General features: G+C 37.8%; 1 protein-coding gene across 1 annotated transcript in view; it reads left to right on the plus strand.

The window, feature by feature from the left end:
* Positions 1-24,576, plus strand: part of kcnh8 (potassium voltage-gated channel, subfamily H (eag-related), member 8) — an 80,465-nt gene that overhangs the window by 50,938 nt on the left and 4,951 nt on the right. Inside the window, exons 11-14 of the mRNA XM_082185684.1 lie at positions 721-935; positions 10,255-10,493; positions 12,672-12,787; positions 13,357-13,412. Coding sequence (XP_082041810.1) covers positions 721-935; positions 10,255-10,493; positions 12,672-12,787; positions 13,357-13,412 — 626 coding nt within the window. The remainder of the gene's footprint in view (positions 1-720; positions 936-10,254; positions 10,494-12,671; positions 12,788-13,356; positions 13,413-24,576) is intronic.

Below are 24,576 nucleotides of genomic sequence, written 5' to 3' on the forward strand. Positions count from 1 at the left end.
CCATGTGTTCCTACAGTAGCCAACAAAAACTGCTCTCTGTGATTGGTCTCTCTCTCTGTGAGGCTTCACACACACAGCAGGCTCATAGGACAGTGGAACTAATGTGTGAAAAAATAAAATCCTCCTCATCCTGTTAGGTCCTGCCTGTGTGTGTGTATGTATGTGTGTGTGTGTGTGTTTTTGTGTGTGTTTGTGTTAATATCACCTTATGAGTTCTGACAGGAAAAGAACACACACTATCTTTCTCATCTTTACCTCACACTCTCTCTCCACCCTGCTGACATAGGAAGGTCTCTCTGACATTGAGTTCTCAAGAAGGTTCTGTTTTTTTTGTGTGTGTTTACATGTGTATGTGTGCTTTTTATACAGTATGTTTCTGTGCTGCTAATAGAGCTGTTTGTAGTCCCACAGTGCTAAAGTGCTCAACAAATTAGCATTTTAGAGCCACGATTTCCCTTGGTAGTTTCAAATGGGTTTTAAGAATTGTGGTTTTCGATTTATGTGTAAAATACAGTCTCTGGTTAACACAATAATACTTGAAGACAATTTTATGTTTTTGTTCTATTAAATACATTCCTCATAGAACCCATGCTGGATTAGCTTGCCACTTTAGCCTACATATTGACACACTGACTGAACACTCCTAATTCCTCCTGACAAAATATTTACATGTTTTTGCATCCTCCTCTTTGTTCATGTGCTCCTGTGTGACACGTCCAGGTAAAGGCGACTTGATTGGTGCCAACATGTCAGTTGATGATCGCGTCATAAAGACAAACGCTGACGTGAAGGCGCTGACGTACTGTGACCTGCAGTGCATCAATCTAAGGGGTCTGTATGAGGTGCTTGACCTGTATCCTGAATACTCCCATCGTTTTGTGCAGGACATCACGCACGACCTCACCTATAACCTGAGAGAGGGACAAGAGAGCCACGTAAGACATCACATGACCACCGTGTTGTTATACAAAAAAATTATATATATATATATTTTTTGTATATATATTTTTTTTTTGGTTGCCTAAACCCTTAATTCATCTTTGTAGTAGTTAAACGTACACTATGGAATTTTTTCTCCACTAGGGGTCGCTAACATATTTACAATAACAAAGGCGTAGTTTGATGACGCAACATTTGCTAAGAATTATGGATCTTGTCGTCAACGTCAAGCCGACCGATCTAATAATGTTTATGGATGACTGAATACATTGATGCTTTTATCATGACTGTGATATGAAGCAGTTCGGGATTGCTAAGAGACAGCTATCAGCTCCACACGCGACGCGAGTCCCGCAGATATAAAAGGAATATGGACATTTCATTCTACCGAACTACACGAGTGCAGAATTACAACTCACAGGTCAGTTTATTAGACAAATTAAACTTGTGAGGTAACGCAGCGCTGTTTCACTTGGTCTACCATTACACTATCACACTAAACTGCATTTGAATGTGTTGAAATGTATGTGTTAGTTTGTCTGTATGAGACTAGCAGTAAGCTAACAGTTAGATCAACATTAGAATAACATACAGATCATATTCTGACATTTTATCATTGTTGAACTATATAACATTGATTAGTTTTATGTAAATGTACTCACCTGTTTAATAAAGTACATGTAGGAGCGGTTGAAGTCTCGGACGTGGAGCTCTCGTTTATATAACGTTACTGTCTATGGGAGCTCTAGGCATCTCGAAAACACCACGCTGATATTGATTCTCAGTTTAGTTCTCCTTTTTTATCCAAAGTCTGCTTGCCATGGTCCATAATGTTTGAACGAAATAACAACAGCGTGCAGATAGACATTGCGAACTACAGTGGTCCACGTCTGTCGTCTTGGTTACTATCAGAGGGCTCTGGTTCATAGGTCTGGTTACCATGGCAGTACAAGCGGAAACCAGGGACAACGCGGATATGACGCCATTGACTGCGACAAAACGGAAATAAAGAAACGTGCCGTGTCTTCGAATTAAATAAAAATTTCTCCTGGTTTGAAAGTTGTTGGAAACAGTCGGGATAATGTAAGTACACAACTAAAAAATATATATAACATAGATATAGTGATTTTTGCTATTTTTAAAGCAAAAAATTACATATTGTGCCTTTAAAGGCTGACCTGATCCTCACCTGATTGAGTTTTTTGATTTCACGGACCCAAGATTCATAGACAGACAGACAGACTGACTGATTGATTGCTTGTTTATGTGTGTTTGAATGTACACTATCGTGCAAAAGTTTGGGGTGAGTTCAAGATTTAATGGGGTAAGTTAAAGAAATGATATACAAAATTACAGAAAAAAACTGTAATATTGTGAAATATTTATCCCTTTAATTATTTATTCCTGTAATGGCAAAGCTGAATTTTCTGCATCATTACTCCAGTCTTCAGTGTTATTTATATTTCTTATTATTATCAATGTTAAAAACAATTGTGCTGCTTATTATTTAGTGGGAAACGTGATCTTTTTTTCAGGATTCTTTGATGAACAGAAAGCTCAAAAGAACAGCTTTTACTTTAAATAGAAATCTTTTGTAACATTATAAATGTCTTTATTGTCACTTTGGATTAATTTAATGTAGTCTTGCTGAATACACTATTAATTTCTTAAGAAAAAATCTTACTGACCACAAACTTTTGAATGGTAGTGTATGCTGTTGACATATAGTCATATGTGTCATTTTCCAGATCAAATCCAGGATGTCCAGTAAGTCCATGGACACACAGGTGTGTCTTCTCCTAAGCTGTCAATCATTCCACACTTATCCACTAACAGTGCTGTGTTGACTATAATAGCTTGGGGCTCATTTCCCTAACAATGATCTACCTCCCGCCTCATTTGCCTAATGAGGGAAGCTAAAAACACTACAGCTCTGAAACAGCAGGGAGAGAGAACGAAAAATTGATGATGATCATCTTCCCCATTCCCTGTCCTTCCATGCCTGAAGCAGTAATCAGGGAGGGAGCGGCGCTAGAGGAAGGGGAACAGCGCATTTAGGGGCGAGGGAGGGGTAAAAGGAGGGAGGGGTAGGGGAGTGGGGGGGTTATTGAAGTGACGGATGACTGACTGCTTTAGGAAACTGCCGCTCTTTCAATTACAGTGTGAGGGAGCCTCAATTATTCAAAAGGGAAAATGACCAAATTATTATACGAAAAGTGTAATTAATCAGATATATATAGAACAAGAGAGAGAGCGCAAGATTAAAAGAGAGATAGATGGGGAATACCCCTCACGTTTATTCCTTCTCTTTGCTGTGTTTTACCTCTTGACTTTTCCGACACCTTTCAGTGGACTGACATTTAAAGTGTTCTATAAATGGAGATTGTTATTTCCAGCCAACGTCGTTGCAGTTTCACTGTGTAATTGGCAATGCGTGTAAGAACCGTGAGGTGTAAAGCACAGCAAAACCCATTACAATGACTATTATTGTGCAGATTCAATCAAGCCTTTAGGGTTCGTTCTGTGACATAATCACTCCAAGATCATTATATTATCAAAGGCCAGCTGTTCTAAATGCGTTAAGGTCAAGTCTTCCCGGTTTATTACTACCAAGCAAGGTCAAAGTTCAAGTTATAAGACCACTACCATTACATGAGTTTTACCTAAGGACATTCACTTTGATGTGTTTCTGCTGTTTCATAGCTTTTGTCTAATTGGTCCTTGAGGGAAAGTGTGTAGTTTGTTTTAGGAGTGTGTGTGTGTGTGTGTGTGTGTGTGTGTGTGTGTGTGTGTGTGTGTGTGTGTGTGTGTGTGTGTGTGTGTGTGTGTGTGTGTGTGTGTGTGTGTGTGTGTGTGTGTGTGTGTGTGTGTGTGTGTGTGTGTGTGTGTGTGTGTGTGTGTGTGTGTGTGTGTGTGTGTGTGTGTGTGTGTGTGTGTGTGTGTGTGTGTGTGTGTGTGTGTGTGTGTGTGTGTGTGTGTGTGTGTGTGTGTGTGTGTCCCCAATAGTACCCACATTGAAGTCCATATTGAAAAACACATCTGTTTACTTGTCCATTCTCTGACATTCTCTAAGCAGTGCTTAAGCTTACTGATTTTTAGTGCATTGTTCATGTATTTTATACGATTTTCTTTTTTATTTGTTTTGGGCTTTAATTTTTATGCATTTATTTTCTTAAAAAATTTTTATTCGTCAATTAATAATCTTGCCGATTTATATTCATTGATAATAAAATATGACTGTTAATGCTGACCTTTTTTGTGAATCAGCTGTAGCCAATAATCAATTTAAGATATATTTAATGGTAATATTGATACTACATTATGCTTATAATGATTCCAATTTATAATAATAATAATAATTTACAATATTTATAATAATAGAAATCATTCGAATATGCTGATTTGATGCTCAAGCAGGCATGAAAACTCCTCACCTTTCGGCGAAATTCGCCGTTTTAAAACCAAAATGGGTCACCTACGTGATTTGTGCAGATCCGATGAGAAAATATTTAAGGGGGTGGTCGTGGTCGTGGCCAGCATTTATATCTCTATAGTTACCATAAACTTAGCAGCTTTAAAAAACCAATCATCATTCCTAATGCCGAAACCTGACAGCCAATCCGAGTCAGAGTAGGGCAGAATTGTTTTCAAAGTCTTTAACACCGCGAGTCTGATGACACACTGCCGAACAAAGAACTGCACGTCGGAAAGCAAGCCTGAGGTAAGTTAGCTTACAATGTTAAAGGTCCAATATGTAACAATTTTGTAATGAAATTTCCAAAAATAACTTGCACAGTGTGATATATTTCCTCCAGTAGTGTACTTACAATATCTCAAAAGTCTCCAAAGTTTTTTTATTTCAGAGAAATTACGATTTTAAATAACTGTCTGTCCCGGACAGGCGGGTAATATATCGACCGGAAGTTGAAGCCGGCCGCGTGCCGCCATCTTGTAGCAGAACTTCACTTGCGTTAGCATTTCCATTGACTCCCATTCATTTTGGCGTCACTTTGACAGCGAATAACTTTACATCTGAGGCGTTTAAAGACTCCATTTGTCCATTATTTATTTCTAAAGAAACACGACAATGTATAAAGGGCTAACGATTGCATCATAACCACTCGACTCTCTGTCGCACAGTAGAGAGATTACCGTACAGACAGGAGGAGAAGCTCGCAGGCAATCGGGGGGACGTCAAGGGAATAACATTTTAAAATAAATACTATACAAAATAATTAATCAGAATACTTACTCCTGCTCACTCACGCCAAAGAACTCTTTGCTCAAGCTCGCCGTCTCTGCAAGATTAACGTTGGCAGTTTGCACGCACAGCTACTAGAATATTTACATATGTCAGACAGGTTGCTCACGTCATCAAGCTTAGTTTGAGTCGGTTTGAGTCTGCGCGTCAGGAACGGAAGTGTTAAAAAATCGCTAAAAATGGGCTTCACTTGTCTCAATTGAGTTCCAATGAGATGACTCTGTCCACTTCTTATACTGTCTATGGTCCCGGAAAAGAAATGTCGCCTCTCAGTGACGCAATTTCCGCACTAGCCTTTTTTTCCGGTGTGGACCATGTGAAATTCATGTGATATTCCACCACACCGGAATATCACTTGATCAAATGCGGAAGTGGTGGTTATAGCGTTATAGCCATAGACTGTATGGTTATCGTTGTTATGGATCACGATTACTCTTTGGCGAGTATTGAAGTGCCAACAAAAAGAAAGCGTCCATATTCGGATACACGCAGACTGTGTGACAAACGGCGGAATAAAACCAGGATAAATATCGGCCAGGCGTTTTCGAGATGGAGAGAGCTGCGCGACAATCTTGGACTTGACAGAGACTCTGCTCTCGCGAGTGTATTGATAGACAGGTAAGCAAATCAATAATTTTTTTATTGTACAAGTAACGTAATAGTTACAGTAAAGATGATTTTAATAGATATGAATTACACCACATGCCTGTACAACCCAACAAATCATTTGACAAATAGCTGTAAGTTGTAACGGGATAATATAGCATAACATTTCACGTTCCTTGCAGTTCATTATTTATGATGACATAAAATAATACGATCAGACATACAGGTAATACAAAAACGAATAAATTACCTCATCCGTGTTCATGATTCATTAATTCCATTTAGATACATTGCTAGATGGTGAAAACGCATTAAAAAATACATCTCCCATCGTCACCTCCTTCATAGCGTCATCAAGCTTCGCCTTTGTTATTGTTGGAAACTGCGCCCTCTTGTGGTAAAAAAATATTACATATTGGACCTTTAACTGTCCTGTCAGATACAGACAGCGATGTTGCCAATGTCATTATTTTGACATAGAAGAGGGCGGGATAATATCGCGAGCGGGCGCGGGCGCCGTGAGAGCTGAGCGAGCAGGAACGAGCAGTGAGTTGTCGTCGAAAAAGATGGATAATGCAAAAAAGCTGTCGGGGGCTAAACATAGAAAAAGAAAGAGAGGAAAGGAGATGGCATGTCAATTGATGCAACAGCAGCTAAATAAGTGGATGGTGAAAGGCTACAGGTAGGATTTTGTTTTGTGTGACGTCCAGGCATGTAGGCTAATGCCATCGGGACTACCGGGAGATTCCCGGTGGGCCGACGTGCTTTTTGGGCCGAAACATCTCATACTTTTTTGTTTAGTTTTTTGTCTTAACGGCCCATAAAACTCGTACATCGGCGGTGTCACGAACTGCTCTGAGACACGAGGGTAGAGGATCCAAATGCAGCTTTATTAAGGGGCAATCCAGACACGTAATCCAATAAACAGGCAATTGGTCAAAACACAGGTAGACAGTCCAAACAAACAAAACAAAAACAAGACAAGCAGGGGTCAGAGGCAAAAGAGTAATCCAAGGAACAGGCAAGAAATCCAAAACCAATAAACAAGAAAACCAGGAAAACGCTCAGAGTTGCAGTATGACACTAAACAAAACTTTGCAGTGAGTGAAGGGGTGAACCAGGCTTATATGGGGTGAACTAAACAAGAAGATGAGATACAGGTGAATGTGATAATGAGTGCTGATGAGTCCAGGCAGAGAATTATGGGAAATGTAGTTTGTGAGTGATAATAGTCTTATGTGGAGTGCCCTCTGGTGGCTCTCAAGGGCACTCCAGCTGGTGACCATTACAGGCGGCCCATTCGTTTTGTTTTGCTTAATTGGCGGCGCTGGGTTAGTGCGTAATTAGTATGTAATGCATTGGTCAAAAAAAAGTCAGCGTTAGTTTTTTTTTTTCTGACACCCCATGAAACACGTAGATCAGCGGCCCATTTGGTTCTTTTCTTGATTGACACTGGGCTAGCCCAATCACACCTTTAATGTGAAGTATAGAAATATACTCTTTCAAGTATAGAAATTAGTACAAAGTTGATTGGATTGGATTTTTTGCTGCCGCATCCTTCTCACCTTTTTTACCCCTGACCTGTTTTCATGCCTGCAAGAAACATTTCATATCATTCATTATCAATGTTGAAAAAAATATTTACTTCTCAATTCTTTGTGGAAACTGATACACTACAATTCAAAAGTTTGGGATAAGTAAAAGTAAAGGTAACAGTAAAGACATTGATAATGTTACAAAAGTGAACATTTTTATATTTCGAATAAATGCTGTTCTTTTGAACTTATTCATTAAGTCATCTTGAAAAATATATCAGGGTTTCCACAAATATTAAAGGCATAGTCCACTCAAAAATGAAAATTAGCCCATGATTTACTCACCCTTAAGTCATCCTAGGTGTATATGACATTCTTCTTTCAGACGAATACAATCAGAGTTATATTAAAAAACAAATGCATGGCTTCACTTCAGAAGGCCTTTATTAACCCCCTGGAGTAAAAGTGGAGCACTTTTATCATGGATGGATGCACTTTTTTGGGCTTCACATTTTTTCCAGCACTTCACTCCCATTATAAATCTTGGAAGAGCCAGGACATTTTTTAATATGACTCTGATTGTATTCGTCTAAAAGAATAATGTCATATACACCTAAGACTTGAGGGTGACTAAATCATGGGCTAATTTTCATTTTTGGTTGAACTAATCCTTTAATGCAATGCTTATCAACATAGCTTGTATCATAGATAGAATTTAATAAAATAATATATTCTCACTCTGTGTTAAGAAGCAACATGAAACCACAGAAGTAATTTAAAACACGACTGACATGTATTGTGATTTTGGAGCAAAACATGATATTAAGCTCATAAATTATAGTGTTTGACGGTATGCTAAGCAAACATATTAGCGTTCCCTGTCAAGAGCGATTGTTTTATTACTAATTTTTGAAAAGTAAGTCCAGGTAAGATCATTTGAATGTTTTCATTTGAATCATTTCATAATTGAAAGCAAAGAATGTTAAGTGAGAGGTCTGATTTAAAAAAAAGAGAGATTTACAACAGTATGAATAAAAAAAGTGCCTGTCAAATTTATTTTTTTAAATAAGTGGATTTTTAATATTTAAAAATATTATTTAAGTTTTTAAATAATAACTTATTTTATTTAATAAGTTAAATAAGTTAACATGTTAAATTAAATTCTTTTTTTTTTTTGTTCTACCAAAAATGTGCTGGGAGCCCACTGTTGCTATAGTAAACGAACTACACTTTTACATGCATCTGATTGACAGATAAATCATGCAATCTTATTTCACTGCTGTTGAGGTTTTTTCAGCTTTGTACAAAGTTTGCTTCGTACATTTAGTTTAACTGTATTGTTAAAGAGGGCGAGCTTTACCATTCAGTTGAACTGTGTCCATGTTTTTAAGACACTTCAATTGTTCTTGCTCCGTCCATGCAATAACTGCGTCCATGTTATGAGCCGAGTTTTTTATTTACAGTGCTCTGGTATTATCAATGGGATGACATTTCATCCCATTTTAGGATTTGCCATAATTAAAATGTAAAATCTGAATATGAGCATAGCTCACTTACATTCACTGAAATATTGAAATGTTAGCGATACTGATTCAAAACACGAGCGCCAGTGATTCAATGTCAAAGCGCGGTTTGAACGCTCCCCGCCCCCCAGCTGAACTGGAAGTTTTGATTGGTTTTGCACTCGAGTCAGACCTGTCTGTTATTGGCTGAAGCGCATCAGACCTGTCTGTGATTGCCTGAAGCACAGGGCTCCATTGCAGTAGTTTGAAAAGTGTCTGTCAAATGTCAGCTTGCACTGTTGCTCCGTTTGTCAGCACCTTTGTCAAAGTACTTTGTACTTTTAGTGAAAAATAAATGTAGAGAAGTTGAATACTTTATTTTCATTCATCTCAAGTAAAAGTAAAAGTACCACAATTTAATTATACTCAAGAAAGTAGAAAAAAAATCGTAATTAGTTACTTTCCACCTCTGTTTGAAAGGGCTTTTTCATTTGCCAAAAATAGTAGTATTATTATTTTGTTATTTTAAAAACAAACGAGCAAGCCCAGTCGAATTGAGAAAAAGTAACGCAAAGTAACAAAACGCTTTACTTTCCATAAAAAGTAACTAAGTAACTTTTTAGGGAGTAACACAATATTGTAATGCATTACTTTTAAAAGTAACTTTACCCAACACTAGTCTTTAGTTTTCTGCCTGGAACGTTCATGTCACAATATTCCTCATTTAAATAATTCACACCCAAGGCATATGCAAAAAAGGGGCGAGACCTAGTTGAGTTAGTAGTGTGTTGAAACTTGCGGTTGTGGTAAGGGGCGTGACATATCAGAAACGTGCTCAAAGCAGTTGACCAATCACAACACACTGGTCCAGCCAACCAATCAGAGAACACTGTGCTTTTCAGAAGAAGAAGGGGCTTCATAGAGACAGGAACTAAACAGAGCGTTACTGACAGACTGGGAAGAAAGGTGCTGCAACAACGGTCATTTAAAAAAAAAACAAGAATGATTGCTTATTCTATTTGACCTCAAAAACAAATTAAGTCTCTGTAAAAGGGCATAATATGTCCCCTTTTAAATGTGTTCTTTCAAAATAAACTTGCTTTGCCTTTTGAAAGTGAGCGTTTAGATAATTATTTACTGGTTCAGTGATTAAGGAGAAGATGGCATGGAAAATGTGGGACCTACATAAAAATAATTGTAATGCCACATATGACTGCTTAATAAGAAATTCTCTTAGGATTAAGCAAGTTTTGTCACATTAACTAGATGTCCTTACATCTAATCGTTTCATTGTTAATAATGGAAAGTCATTCTATTTCTCGTTGAGTCATCCAGGGTTAGTCATCCAACTTTCATCTGGCCTCACATGACCTCACATGACCTCAGCACAATCTCTTCTGTCCAATCACAGATGGAGGGGAGAGGAAATGGAGACGTGATCCAGTGCTATCCATCAATAGCTGAGCATCAAGACGAGGGAGATGATGATGATGATGATGATGATGATGATGAAGATGATCAGATACATTATCTCAGTGGTGGAACCAAGCAGAAAACGTACTTGCAGAAAAATGATCACCAAACCAACAAAAAGCTCCAGTTTCAGCATACTACTGTTACAAAGCCTGACCTCGCAAATCTCAGCCCAAGGTGTGTACACATCTACAAATGCATGTATTTAAAAACATTAAAAGATACAGCATTTTAACCCTCTGGGGTCTAAGGTGTTTTTGGGGCCTGTTTTGACATACCATGACATTTGTGCTTTTTACAGTTGCTTATAAACATATTAATGGCAAAGTAATTAATGGTTATTACACTCTATTTAGCACAAACAGGGCAACTATAATATGTGAGCAACATGTTTGTACATGTTTGTATTTTTTAGAGAATAAAGTTTATGCATGGTTATTCAAAAAAGAAAAATGAAAGTTTCTGAAATAAGGCCACAAAACACATACTAAATATGTGTCCACAAGACTTTTGACTAACGGATGTTGTCGCCTAGAGTTTTTGCTTCAAAATGATCTGAAAATCATCCTGCCTAATCATTCACATAAAACAATACATTGATTTAAATTTTGCTAGCCACTTTTTGTTTGGAAAGGCAATATGCGTGGGGGCGTGAATGATCATGAATAATGCTCTGATTCACACCTGAGAAGACAATGACCTGCATAATGAGCCTTTCAGTCAGGTATGTCACTGAGAGGGAACTACTAGAAAGAATGTGAGGAAAAAAGAAATATATATATATATATATATATATATTATAATATATATTACTTTTCATTTATTTAGAATGTAGTTAACAATATAATCCAAATATAAATCAAAAGCAAATTTTTTGTAAATAGTCATAGCTGGAAACAAATCATGTTCAAATAGGCTATATGGGCCATTCTACAGAACTGGTTCAAAGTTAGAGTTGGAAACATCTTTTTTTGTCTTTTTCCACAAATTTTGTATGCATGCAAATTTTATAATATCCAAGGTAAACATTTCTAGTAATTGTGCAGTTAATTCTCATACTGTATTTTCAGAAAGTTTTGGAATAATATATCCTCTCCCTAAATGTGTCACTAATAAAAAACAAGCTATTGTTTTATTGAGAAGCTATTTTTGCATTTTATTAAAAAGTTTTCACATGTAAATCAACAACAATTATAATTTTAACAATATTTTAAGTGTAATCTTTCTTTTTAAAAAGTATACATTTTATCATACATATTTTAAAGTTAAGGATTCATTAGTTTGAATATAGCCTACATTGGAACAAAACTATAATAACATCTTAGTTGATGACTTTATTTTTGAGAAAACATACTATATATTTAACATATGAGCAGAAATTGGCGAACAAAAGCTTATTTGATGTGGCAGTAGTCTATTTTACAGTTAAAACAATCTATCCAAAACTAGTCAACGAAATGTTGTCTTTCATATTTCGTCTGTAACATACCGTTTTTTTAATGATATATTAGGGCACCTAAATGTTATTTTGCAGTTTAATACGTTTCTTATACAAAGACATTTTATTTAAACATATTTCAGTCGATTTTTACTCATCTCAGTGTAGCAATATAGTTTGGTAAGTGCGAGTGTGAATGAACGGCACAGATGCGCGCTGTTGTCTACTGTGTAGTAAACAACAGCGCACATCTGTGCAGTTCATTCATTCACACACAGACACGCAATTCATATTTAAACAGTCTTTTTGCAGTTTACAGACACTATTGCTTACAATAAAGAACTTACTATTCACAATCCTTAGCTGGATCCGTTGCTCCTCTAAGTGAAACTAAACCAGAACTTCTGAGGTAAATTTTCCAGGATTATTATTAATAGTATTATTCCTCACAGCGTCGCAAGGCGACATAAAGTACATGAATCGGACTAAACTTTCGTTTTGAATTAGATCATTTAAAAGTACACACTTAAATGATTATAAAGATATATAGCTCATGCCTGGGTGAATAGTATTCGCTGAGTTTTGTTTAAGTTTAGAGACGTGCTCCAGAAAAAAAGTTCACGGAGACGGAGAGGCAGAAAGCACACCCTGTTTATTTTCTTTATTTTACAAAAGCACAATGTTTTGTTTAGATTGTAAGTGGAGACATAAAAAAGTAGACATTTTACAGTTTATTTTTTCATATTTCTTAAGTCTGTATGACCATAAATGACGGAGTATTTTAAGTCTATTTTGCTGCTATGTGAAAAAAATCAAGCAAAACTCACCGACTCCAGAGGGGAAATAGACATTTGCTCATTGGTCCCTGAAAGACCTTGTGAAAATAGTAAAGTGGATTTCTGTTTGTTTGTGTTCAGGGTTGTTGACGGCACAGAGGACAGTGATGGTCAAGAAAGTTCCCACACGTTTATATTTTCCTCTGGTCATCAGCACACCGTCAGTGGTGCAACTAATACCACTGCCACCACAGCAGGTGTGTGAGTGTGTATTTGTGTGTGTACTGGCTGATGTTGTTGTTGCAGTGTCTTTCGTCTTAGATGCCAATATTGCAAGCTTGACCCACAATGAAGGATAACACCATTTCCAGTATTTGCTAATGCTTATCTTTTAACCTTAAAGAAATATGTCACCCAAAACTCGTGTTGTTTCAGATCTGACACAGATGTCCAAGCTGTTCTTTCCTTCTTAAATTTTATTCACGCTCAAGGATATTCATATTCGATCCTGTAAAATTTAAGACTTCTGCTTTCAGCTTTTTTTTTTTCATGTTATTTACATTTCTTTATCATTTTTAGACCTTGTTCATTTGATTCACTGTCTATATTCATATAAAAAAGCAGCTTAGACATTGTGCAAAATACCTTCTTTTTTTGTTTCATGCGAGAAAGAAAATCATACCTGTTTTGAAAGACATGAGAGTAAGTAAATGGAGACAGAATTTTCATTTTTGGGGTGAACTCTTCCTTGAAGTCTTTGTAATGAGTTTTCACTGGATTTTCTGTCATTGTGAGGCAGTTGGACATAATTGTTTTTCCTGTGCAGATTTAGCAGCTAAATCGGAGGACACCAGAGGACAGCTTCGCTACCTTAACCAAGAGGTAAATTATTTTTCTATTTAATCTCTGGCAGTCATATTTTTTCTTTTTTTTTTTTCTTTTTTTTTTTTTGCTGTGTAATTTAATGGTAGGTCTGCACTTACATTTTATTTAGATAGTCTTCCCATGAACTGTGGGTTTTAAGGCTGATAACCCTGCGCTAAATGTGAGTACTGACAGATCGAAACCAGCACAGCTCAGGTGAGCTCCTGGTGCCAGGTATTCACAAGCCATATGGCAGGCTGCTGTGAGAGAGGAGAAGGGGTTGTTATTCATACACTAAAGGACATAAAACTCATTAGAAGAGGAAAGTGGGGCTGGCCCCATGATGGTGAATGAGAATATTCCAACATTCCAGAGTCCCACAATGCCCTTGAACCCACCACATGTGGTTTCCCACGTCTTGCACATGTATATGATTCTGTGTAATTTATTGCCAGTTTGTAACAATGTTTATTTGTGATTTTATTTACACCGCTACCTCAGGGTCAACAGGGTCAGAGAGTGAGGGGCAAAAAAAAAAACCTTTTGTCAACTTACTGTTAATGTTAGTTCATGTTAGTTCTTATTGATGCTATTATTATTAACTTTAGAACTTTGCAGGGTGTCCGCGGGGTTGTAAAAAGTATTAAAAGGTAGTAAATGAAATTAGCCAAAATGAAGGGCATTTTCGAACACCCATCCAACTAGGCCTATGAGTTTCAATTTGTGTTAAGTGCAGGCCTTTCTTCTAAAATTCGCGTGGATTTATTTATATGTTGCGAGCAGGACCTGAGCGATATCATGTGACGTGGTGTAGAGACCTGCGCGGGACACAATTTTCAGTCCCGCTCCCGCCCGCTCTCGCAGTGTTCAGTCCCGCTCCCGCAAAGATTTGTATATTATGTATATATGTAGATGTATATTTGTATATTATGTATATATGTAGATGTATATTATGTCCCGCTCCCGCCTGCAAATGCCCGCAAGTGTATGTTCACTTTCTGTCTCACGAAAGGTCTTGGAAAAAAATTCGATTTGTGTCTGTTGTATGTTAACACCTTTTGGCATTTATCGCAGCAGGCAAAAGGTAGTTGATTTCCCTCTCCATCATGCACAACCGAAAAAGACTGCCAAATGTCTGATTTGAGGTTTCGTGATATTTTTTTTTGTAGTAAATGTGCCTTTCTTTAGAGAAGTGCTTACATCTGAAGCGCTTAGGCCTATATCTGAAGCACTATAGGTGCTCTGTTCCTCGTCCATGCTGTCTATTTTGAAGATGAAGCTTTCAAATTCGAACACGGAGCAGCGGGAAGGAATTGTCTCTAAACAAGTGTGCGTGAGATTAGGCCCCGCCCAAACAACAACATCCAAGTTTAGGCTGCTTAAAACGTTTTTATTGCTGCCAAACAGAATCTCCCTCACAACTTCAAATTATGTACGCTACTTTAATCATTTATATATTTTACTTTACACTCATATTTAATTTGCAGGAGTGCAGCGTATCATCCCCCCCGCCCGCACCCGCAAGTGCACCTTCATCATCCCGCCCGCTCCCGCAATGACCTTTCAAAATTTCCCGCGGGAGTGCAGAACTCTAACGTGGTGTTCGTTCGCGCGCGCTGAAACAAACTGGGTACCCGGCTGGCTTGCTGCCAAACCTGTTTGCGAGTTCGCTTCTATTTCAGTCATTTAAGAGACATCCGGGTTTTTCCTGCATTGAAATTTTTTTGCCGGCTGCCAAAGCCTTATTTGATCGGTGAGTAGCCTAGGGGGGGGGGCGATCACACCTGACGCGTTTTTGGCAGTGAGAGGCGCCTATTTTCAATTGTTTTCCTATGGCAGCGAGCGTTCTGCGCGCTGTTATGCGCCTGCTGCGCCTCGCGTTTTGAGATGGTGCTCGATGCAGAGCCAAATGGGAGGAGCTAGAGCTCGAGCTCCCCCTTTTCTGGAGCTCCAGCTCCACCTCGCTATGTTTAGTGAGTGGGGATTCGCTGCAGCGTAAAATGGGAGGAGCTAGAGCTCTAGATCTAATCCCTCGCTGGATATAGTGGACAGAACATGATGCGCTATCAAGCCTGTTAATGTTAGTGCGAGTTCAACCGTGATAAAAAGACAAGTTTATTTTGATGCGCAAGATGTTGGCATACATAATATTGTATTTCTCTAATATTTGTCATGATTGATTAATTATTTATCGTTTCTGTGACAAACGCGTAAACACTTAATAAGACCATTGCTCACACTATGCGTGTGTTTTTCTAAAAACTGTTGAAACTTTGTTTCTGTGTATTATTTTCTCTTTATTACGATGAACAGTTTCGTTGTTTTCCTCACTTTTTAAAGCCGATTTGTACAAAAGCGTCTGCTATATGATTATGTAAATTACTAGACTTAAAAGGCAATGTGAAAGCTTACTATCTGTGCACCCGTTTATTTTTTGTCCACTGCATTAACGTGTGTGTTATTTGTGAATTAATCTAAATCATCTGATTAATTTATGAAATAAAAATAATAAGACTAGGTTACCTAATCTGCCCTTTTTGTACGTACATGTAAAAGGCTACTCCAACAGGCCAGTTGTAATTTTTTTTGTTATATTGTAAATTTAAATGGAATATTGACTGTAATTTTGGATAGACTCAACCTTGATAGGCTATGCATTAAGCTATTTTAATGAAATGGAAACAAGCAGTCCAGTACTCTAAAACCAGCCATGTGACTTCCCACACTAAAGGAAAAACAAGATAACAAAATGTGCTCTGAGATTATCCACCCAAATTTGGGAGAAGATAATTTAAAAGTCACTTGCTCCACTCTCCCACAAGTGTTGAGTTGGATTTATTTGTTTCTATTAGCCTAAATTAGAAAAATGTTCATCTAACATAAAATTTATCCTAAATCTAGATAAAATGTTATAAGATAAATAAATAAAAATAACATAGGCCTAAGTATATCCCAAGAACACAACACTTTTTTTCCACACAACATTTTTGGTATAATAAGATAAAATAATACATTTTATGAATATATTTCAAGAACATACTTCACATAACATTGTAATATTTTACAAAACTCAATCAATTTATTTTCATAGTACCATAGTACTTTTCAATAGCGCTGAAATATGTTGCTTTTGAAATCATGCTGAGTGTTCGTAGTCGCTGCTGCTGTCAATTTAGCGACAAGCAGTTTCTCTAAATAACGCTGCCTAGCATAATTATTTAGTCTCTCCCGATAGAGCCCGTTTCCTTACGCTTCCTCCTAATCCATATCTTTATCTTGGCCTCACTGTAGAAGTAACCATGGTAACTGATAGAGTTACCACCTAAAATGGCGTCGCCTTCTCGGAATGCAACGCTGCGGGAAAATATCGTGACGTAACTCTTTGATAGCGAGAAAGTTAACCTGCGCATGCGCGGCCCCGCCCACTAAATCCAGCGTGGTGAAGAGCTCTAGCGAGGGGAGGAGCTGGAGCTCTAGCGAGGGGAGGAGCTGGAGCTCTAGCTCCTCCCATTTGGCTCTGCATCGAGTACCACTTGCGCGTTTTACCGCCTGCTGCGCCTCGCGTTTTTGAAGTTGAAAAAAAAGCAACTCCGAGCGGAAAAAGCGCCCGACGTCATCGCGTTTTTTCCCACTGTCCAATCGAATGAATGGAGAGGCGGGCCTTCCGTTGTAGTGATGAAAGCTACAGTTGCTTGAACGCCCGGAGAGTGCGATGATGGAGGATGAACTTGTGGTGCTCTCGCGGGTTATCAGGAGCTTAACGACTTCACGAACCGTCACTACCACAATGTTAACAGAAAGTAAATAAAGTTAATAAAAGGCAGATTTGACGTTTACTTGACTGACAGGACAGCTGTTTCAGCGGTTGCCTAGCAACATAAAAAACGCAGCGCACTGCTCGTTCTGTGTGATGGTAAGGCCGTGTGTCCACCAAAGCGTTTTTAGCCAGCTGAAAACGCTAGGCGCTCTGCTAAAAACGCTCAGCTGTGGGCGCTTGAGAGCGTTTTGGCAGCGCAGCGTTTTTTCAGTTGAGACGGTTGAGACCGAGACACTTGCTTGTTATGATACAGAATATCCGCGAAAGTCTTACTAGTATCTCATTTCACACATATTTTGTTTCTGTGTTGATTCTATATTAAAATGTCAATACAATGTAATGTATCTTCTCTAGCTCTTGATTTTGTTCCGTTATTATGCTTGTTGTTGTCATCTGTTGACGTTGTACAAGCAGAATCATGTGGCGGACGCGGTTGGTCGGTGTGGTATTAGTCCCGCCCCTCCTCCACTGTGATTGGACGGTTGGGTAAAAAGTGACAGTGATGAGCGCTGCGTTTTACCAAAAGTTGAACATTCTTCAACTCTCGGCGACCAGTAAAAAACGCCGAACGCTCAGCACTTCGGCGTGAAAAAGACGCTCAGCGCCTCGTTACGCTCATGGCGTTTTAAAAACGCGGCGCTCCCATTGAAAACAATTGAAAAAACACGCCAGCCGCGAGTAAAAACGCTTTGGTGGACACACGGCCTAAGTGCTGTGTGCCTTGCGTTTTCGAACCTGAAAAACGCGTTAGGTGTGATCGGGGCCTAATGTAGATGACTGCTGCGCGCGTGACAGGGTGCATGCATGTTAACTGAAAGAACCGGAAAGAACGAGCAGAGAGAGAAAGCGCCGGTCGCGCGCACGCACTCTCTCCACTCTTGCTCTCTCTCCCTCGCTCATATTAATCAAAATCTATTGACACGATGGTAAAAGGTCGGAAGACCGAAGTTTCACGTGGTATTCAAGATTTATTTATTGAATACCACTGGGTGTGAATTGTGCTAAAATACATAGCCTTATCTTCTCTGAAAAGCGTTCCGCACATTCAGCTGACATAAACCACACTTTCAATAAACAAAAAAAACCTATCCAGTGATGAAATGTTTTCTGTGTTTGAGACAAATCTTGTGCGATGTCCTAAACTGCTGGGATAATCACACAACGCGTACACGTCCGCTAATGACACATCGCATAATTCGCGAACTAATGACTCATTTGAACCGATTCACTTTAATGATTGGTTAAAACAACTGATCTGTCCGACACTGAACTCACGAAACGTTCAGTTGTACAGTATGTGGTAGAAAATTAGACTATTAGTTCAAATAAACTTTTTAATGCTACTTTTTTTATTCTACTTTTTGATATTGATATGATTATAGACCAAAATAATTATCAGGTCTAGCAAAGAAGGATTTTATCTTACAAAGCTATGAAATCAAGTGGTAAAATCACAGCTTAAATAAAAAAAACTCTACTTTTCACTTTACACCGCTACAGTTGCAGCTTGAAGTCGTGCTGGTATTAAAAAATATTGTGAAGGTATTAAAAAAGGTATTAAAAGGTATTAAATTCAACTTAAGAATTTCTGTATATACCCTGCTTTGGCTTTTTTAGAAATGTACATAAGCCAAAATGCTTTAAAAAGGCTTTAAAAGTATTGTTAGTTAATGCTAACTATTGTGTAGGATAGTGTTAATAGCTACACAACTTTATTAAAGTGTTCCAGGTAGGGTGGGGAATCTCTAGGCACCTCACGATTCGATTCGATTACGATTCAGAGGACAGCAATGCGATGCTAAAACGATTATCAATGCATGTTTTTTGTGTGACTACTTGGTACTTTTAAAGCAAAGTATTAATCATGACCCATAAAGAATTTACTTCCAATACTTCCTATATTAATGTTACTAATAAAACAAATGGAAGTGATTTGGCAAGTCAACTGTAAGGTTACATTTGCCACCATAGTCCCAACATTGCAAAGAACCAACAGGAAAAGAATTGTGTGCCTGTACTAGCAGCATACTTGTAGTCAATGAAGACAAACATCAGCATATTCTGAATCTCTAACTTAAAATAATAGACTTCTATCCAACATCCTGTTATGTGCAATTAGCAATATAATCCTGCAGACAAAAAATAAATAAACGTTTTGCTGTAGCAAAATCACAAACAGCTTTCATACAAAAATATAGAATTATGTACCAGCAGCTTTCATACAAAAATAATGCTTGTGGACTTACGCATATTCTGAATAATTAGTAACATACAAAGCTGCTCTTATACATAAATAAATAATAAAGAGAAATTGTTGCTGTAGACCACAACCAAAAACAGCTTATACAAAAGAAGTAAATTAACATCTGCAGAGAGCACAGTCAAAATGTAACTTTTTGTGACTAGCATTGCACTGATACACACTGTGACTGTGGAGGGTAGTACAGTAAACCTACGGATAACGTACGGATAACAGATCTGTTTACAGCATATTGATGTGAAAACTAAACAATACAGAAAGCAGCTCTCATACTCTCATAAAGTGCTCTTATTTCAGTGTTGTTGTTATAGTTATTTTATTCAGTACATTCAGTTAAACAACATCAAGTAAAATTTTATTTATCGTTCATCGAAACTTTGTATAAAATGCATTTGCTCTGTCCATGCACTAAATGCGCGCCCTTGAATAAGCGGGGTTTTACTTCAACTGCTCAGGTAATGTCAATGGCAGGGGCGGTTTATTCATTAGGGCGATTGGGCGATGCACCACCAAAGTGCAAAAGCGACTTTTTCAATCACATTCGCATTCAACCACAGAGTTATGATAGCCGTCACTGTTGTTCTGCCTCTGGATATAGTCCAATCAGTGTCAAGTCACGTTCTGTGGAGTACCGCCTCTTTTTGGTGCTCCCATAGACTTCCATACAAAGATTTTTTTTTTTTTTTACTGCAGGCACTGCACTGCACTGCACTGCAGTCTTTGGGTTCCGGGAGGGCTCGCACTAACGTGCTTTCGTCATCATACGTAACCTTAACTTGTGCAGCGATTGGTGGAAACAAATATACCTCTATTAGACTGCAAGGTAGATAGACTGCAAGGTCTTCACTATGTTTGTTTTCATAGCCTAGGACAATATTGATCAGGATATAATAATTTATTTATTTTTTTTATACAGATTTTCTTTTATTCAAATAGAAAAAAAATTAAATACTGAGATTATACCATACATCGCCATTTAGCCCAAAAATTCTGATTTTTTTGGCAATTGGCTATTGCCTAACCCTACCTTATGGCCAGAGCCGATCAGCCCTATACACACACTACGCAAGTTACGTAGGGCCCCGCAAATTACTCAAGGCCCCGCCTTCCCCTCGTGTCAAAGCGCGTCAATCAAAGTTTACAACATCGATGAGAAAATTAAGCGGAACTATCCTTCTGGTCATGAAAAGATTGATGTCAGCAAAGAACAGTAAAATTAAGTTGATGTGCATATCTCTCTAGTCTGTCTGTCTAACCTAGCTGGGTAGTGCATCTTTTGGTCTTTCTGTGTCTTGCTAAATCCGGCCACTTCCAGGGCTGTGTTCTGTGACTTTAATTTAAAGTCATTAAATTTAACATTTAATTTAATATTCAACAATATTATTGATCGGCCTGCATTGACACCATTATATGAGAACAGAACTGAGCTGGATGATGACATCACGGTTCTCTCCTGAGCGGCTATATATATAAATGAACTAAATTAAGAACTTTTTACAACAAAAATTAAACATCACAGAACTTACTTAAGTTAGTAAAGAGTAAGTAAGAGTAAAATAATTGCACACTATAAAAATTATTTGTCAACCAATCGGATTCAAGTATTCAACTGCCCCGTAATATAAAATACAATAAGCTTTAATGAACGAACTCAACGTTCCTTCGTTGCTAGTTCTAAAGTGACGTTCTAGAATTAATAACAGAGGCTTGGGCTCAACTGTTAAACTCAATTTGAGATTTTAATCCATGGCAGAAGGAAGCAGTTTTTCTAGTCTATATTTTTCCCCAGTGAAATATATTCTCATAATCCTTATCATTTATTTACACTGCAGTCCTTACTGCATAAAAAGTACAGATCGGACCCTGACAGAGAACTGTAGTTCTGCTGAGTATTGGCATGGCTATAAATCCATGTGACAACCTACCGCCTTGATTGTCAGCCCACGGCTTTGACTTGAGGCTTTTGACAGGTAATGTCATGAGAGCAACGCCCTGCTGCTGTGACTCTTCCTTATTTTTTCCTCTCTCTGTCTTTGTTTCTTGTATCTCACTGTATATTTTTGACAGCTGGCCCCTCAGCAGGATTTTGTTGTAATCCATGCTTGATTCGGTCCGCCAAGTGGATGAGGGCTCTTTTCCTGTTGTCCCTTCCTGTTTGAAGCTGTTGTCTTGTATCTCCCCGCCTCTGATGGCATTTATGGATCATTACCCAATTACCCTCATTATTGGGTATTATCACTTGCTGGCACGATTCTGAGGGTGGCTGCCAAATCGGTGTCCTTCTGAAACTGGATCATCTGTGCTGTGTTCATTAATATTATTATTCTGAGCTAACCATAAGGACAGCGGATGTGAACAGAGGACAGACAGCATAAAAAGATACACAAAAAGAGTAATTATGGGAATCTGAATTGAATTTAGTGAGCTGTGGTACCTCATGATAACTCTAAGGGCCCTATTTTAACGATCTGAAACGCAAGTGTCAAGCGCAAAGCGCAAGTAACTTTGTGGGCGGGTCTTGGGCGCTGTTGCTATTTTCCCGGCGGGATAAATGACTCTTGCGCCAGGCGCAAATCTAAAATGGGTTGGTCTGAAGTAGCTTCATTATTCATAGGTGTGGTTTGGGCGTAACGTGAAATAAACCAATCAGAGCGTCATCTCACATTCCCTTTAAGAGCAGACGCGCTTTTTCCATAGCGGATTGCTATTGTAACGGCAAATTTGCCAGGCGCGCGCCAGGAGCGGTTCACAGCCAAGGAGAGCAACGCTCTCGTCACGGCCTTAAAAGAGAGAAGTTACATTGAAATGGAGAAACCCACCCAAATTAACTTCGGTTAAACAGGCGTATGATAATTTGGGTAAATGTGTAAGCTAGATGTATGCTTTTATAATAAATTATCTATCTATCTATCTATCTATCTATCTATCTATCTATCGTAATAATGTATGATTTGCAAAAATGAAAACTGCTGCTTCTGTGTAGATGAGAGAATCAAAGTGTATGCACGTTGTGCACACACTACATTGATTATGGCCAAGCATGCGCCCTTAAAATAGCATATAAATAACATACGCGGGTGCAAAATAGGAATGAAACATGCGTTGGTGTACAAAGTCAATTGCGCTGGGTGCAAGATAGGGCCCTAAGTGTTAGTGTTACTGCATTTCTAGAAAAATCAATTTGAGAAAACATAATACTCAGTATGGTTGCTTTATAAATGGATGTTGCTTTTCAGGTATTAGACCTAATCAACTTTTTGATTGTATTTTAATTGGGCTAGCCTGAAAAAATTTATTATTTTTAGCATAATATGAGCATTGTTGTACATAAAGCCATTTTAAAAAGTTTGTTTGATTGTTGTAGTTCATGTAAATGTATATGTTCAAGTTTTAAACTTTCACCCAGATTCAGATCAGAACACCCAGATCTTCACCAGGGACTTTAAATTAAGCAATGATCTTTCTTAAGAGTAAACCCTAAAATAACTAAATATCAATAAATCAACAACGAACAATGATGTCCCATGGGACCTAAATAAAGAGCTGCTGGCTCTAGCAGACAATGATGGGTGGATGCAGAGGGACAACCCAAGGCCTTATAAGATCATACTGTTCTGTTGCTGTGAAACAGTTTTCTTTTTTTTTTTTTTTGCTTGTTGGACCCTTTTTCAAAAATACTTGAGACCTTTATATGCTGGAATATAGATTACAAATGTTTAGAATTAAATATTTTTGTTATCCAAGCATGACACACAAACTGTGTTAATAAGAAATTACACTTTGTGTTAACAGCTTGTACATTTTGTGTCAATCCTATATACTTCATTTATTGTATTAATAGACTAACCAATATTTTTAAATAAATAATCAAATAAATAAATGTTTTCACCATGCATATGAATGCATCAAATACATTTTCATGAGGTTGCAATGTATAATATTTACTTTATAAATGGGTCAAACTTTTAAATAAATAAATATTTGCGGTACATTCCAAGTATTATAAAATACTGGAATATTTTGTAATAATTTTTATTCAAAATAATTTAATTTTGATTTTTGTGACTTCCCTTTCAAGTTTAATAAAATGTTTATTAAAATGACAATTAAACATTTAGTTTAATTAATTAGAAAAATATATTTTCACTAAAATAGGTATTTCACTAAAATACAGTTTAGAAGAATTTTTTTTTTTTTTTATTGTTAAGAAATGTTAATTCCTCTAAATTAATGACATTTATACTAAAAATAGCACTAGCTTCTGTCAGTGTATGTAGTATTGTGAAGAAAGAATTGTACTGTTAGAATAGGTTGAAGAAAGAGCTTAGTGTGAAATGATGAGCTTTTATTTAAGTAAAAAACTAAACTAAACAAAAAAACATCTAGGTTACATATGTAACTCCGATTCCTTGTGAAGGGAACGTCACAAGGTGTGCCCAAGTGTATAAGAAGGGCACCTAAGAACACGTCATCAGATTTGAATTGTCTGAAGGAAGATGCGCAGACATGCCTGAAGCATGGCAACGTGACGCAACACATCGTTCCCTTCTCTTCTAATATAGAAATGTTAAGAAAGTCCCTAAAGCTTCTATGCTCAATTGGAATCTCAAACTAGCCCGAGCTATGCTCCAGGAGAGTCTAGATCTCTTAGAGCAGAGTCCATGACCCACATCTTTCAATTTCCAACCGTAGACTTAAAGGGTTAGTTCACCCAAAAATTTAAATTCTGTCAGTAATTACTCACCCTCATGTTGTTCCAACCGCGTAAGACCTTCGTTCATCTTCGGAACACAAATTAAGATATTTTTGATGAAATCTGAGTGCTGGATCACTTCTCCATAGGCTGCTAGGTGGCCCAAACTTGCTGGCCCAGAAAAGTTATTAAAGAGATCGTTAATATAGTCCAAGTGACTACAGTGGCTCAATCTTAAGTATATCAAGCGACGAGAATACTTTTTGTGCGCAAAAACAAACAAAAATAACGACTTTATTCCACTATTCATTTCCTTCTCTCTGGGCCTCGTAGTGTTTTTGCGCTGCGCGTCTGTGTTACACGTCATCACGCATCACACACATGATCAGCGTCGGCCAATAGTGAGCCTACG

This window comes from Leuciscus leuciscus, assembly GCF_965113295.1.
Source record: "Leuciscus leuciscus genome assembly, chromosome: 12".
Lineage (NCBI taxonomy): Eukaryota > Metazoa > Chordata > Actinopteri > Cypriniformes > Leuciscidae > Leuciscus > Leuciscus leuciscus.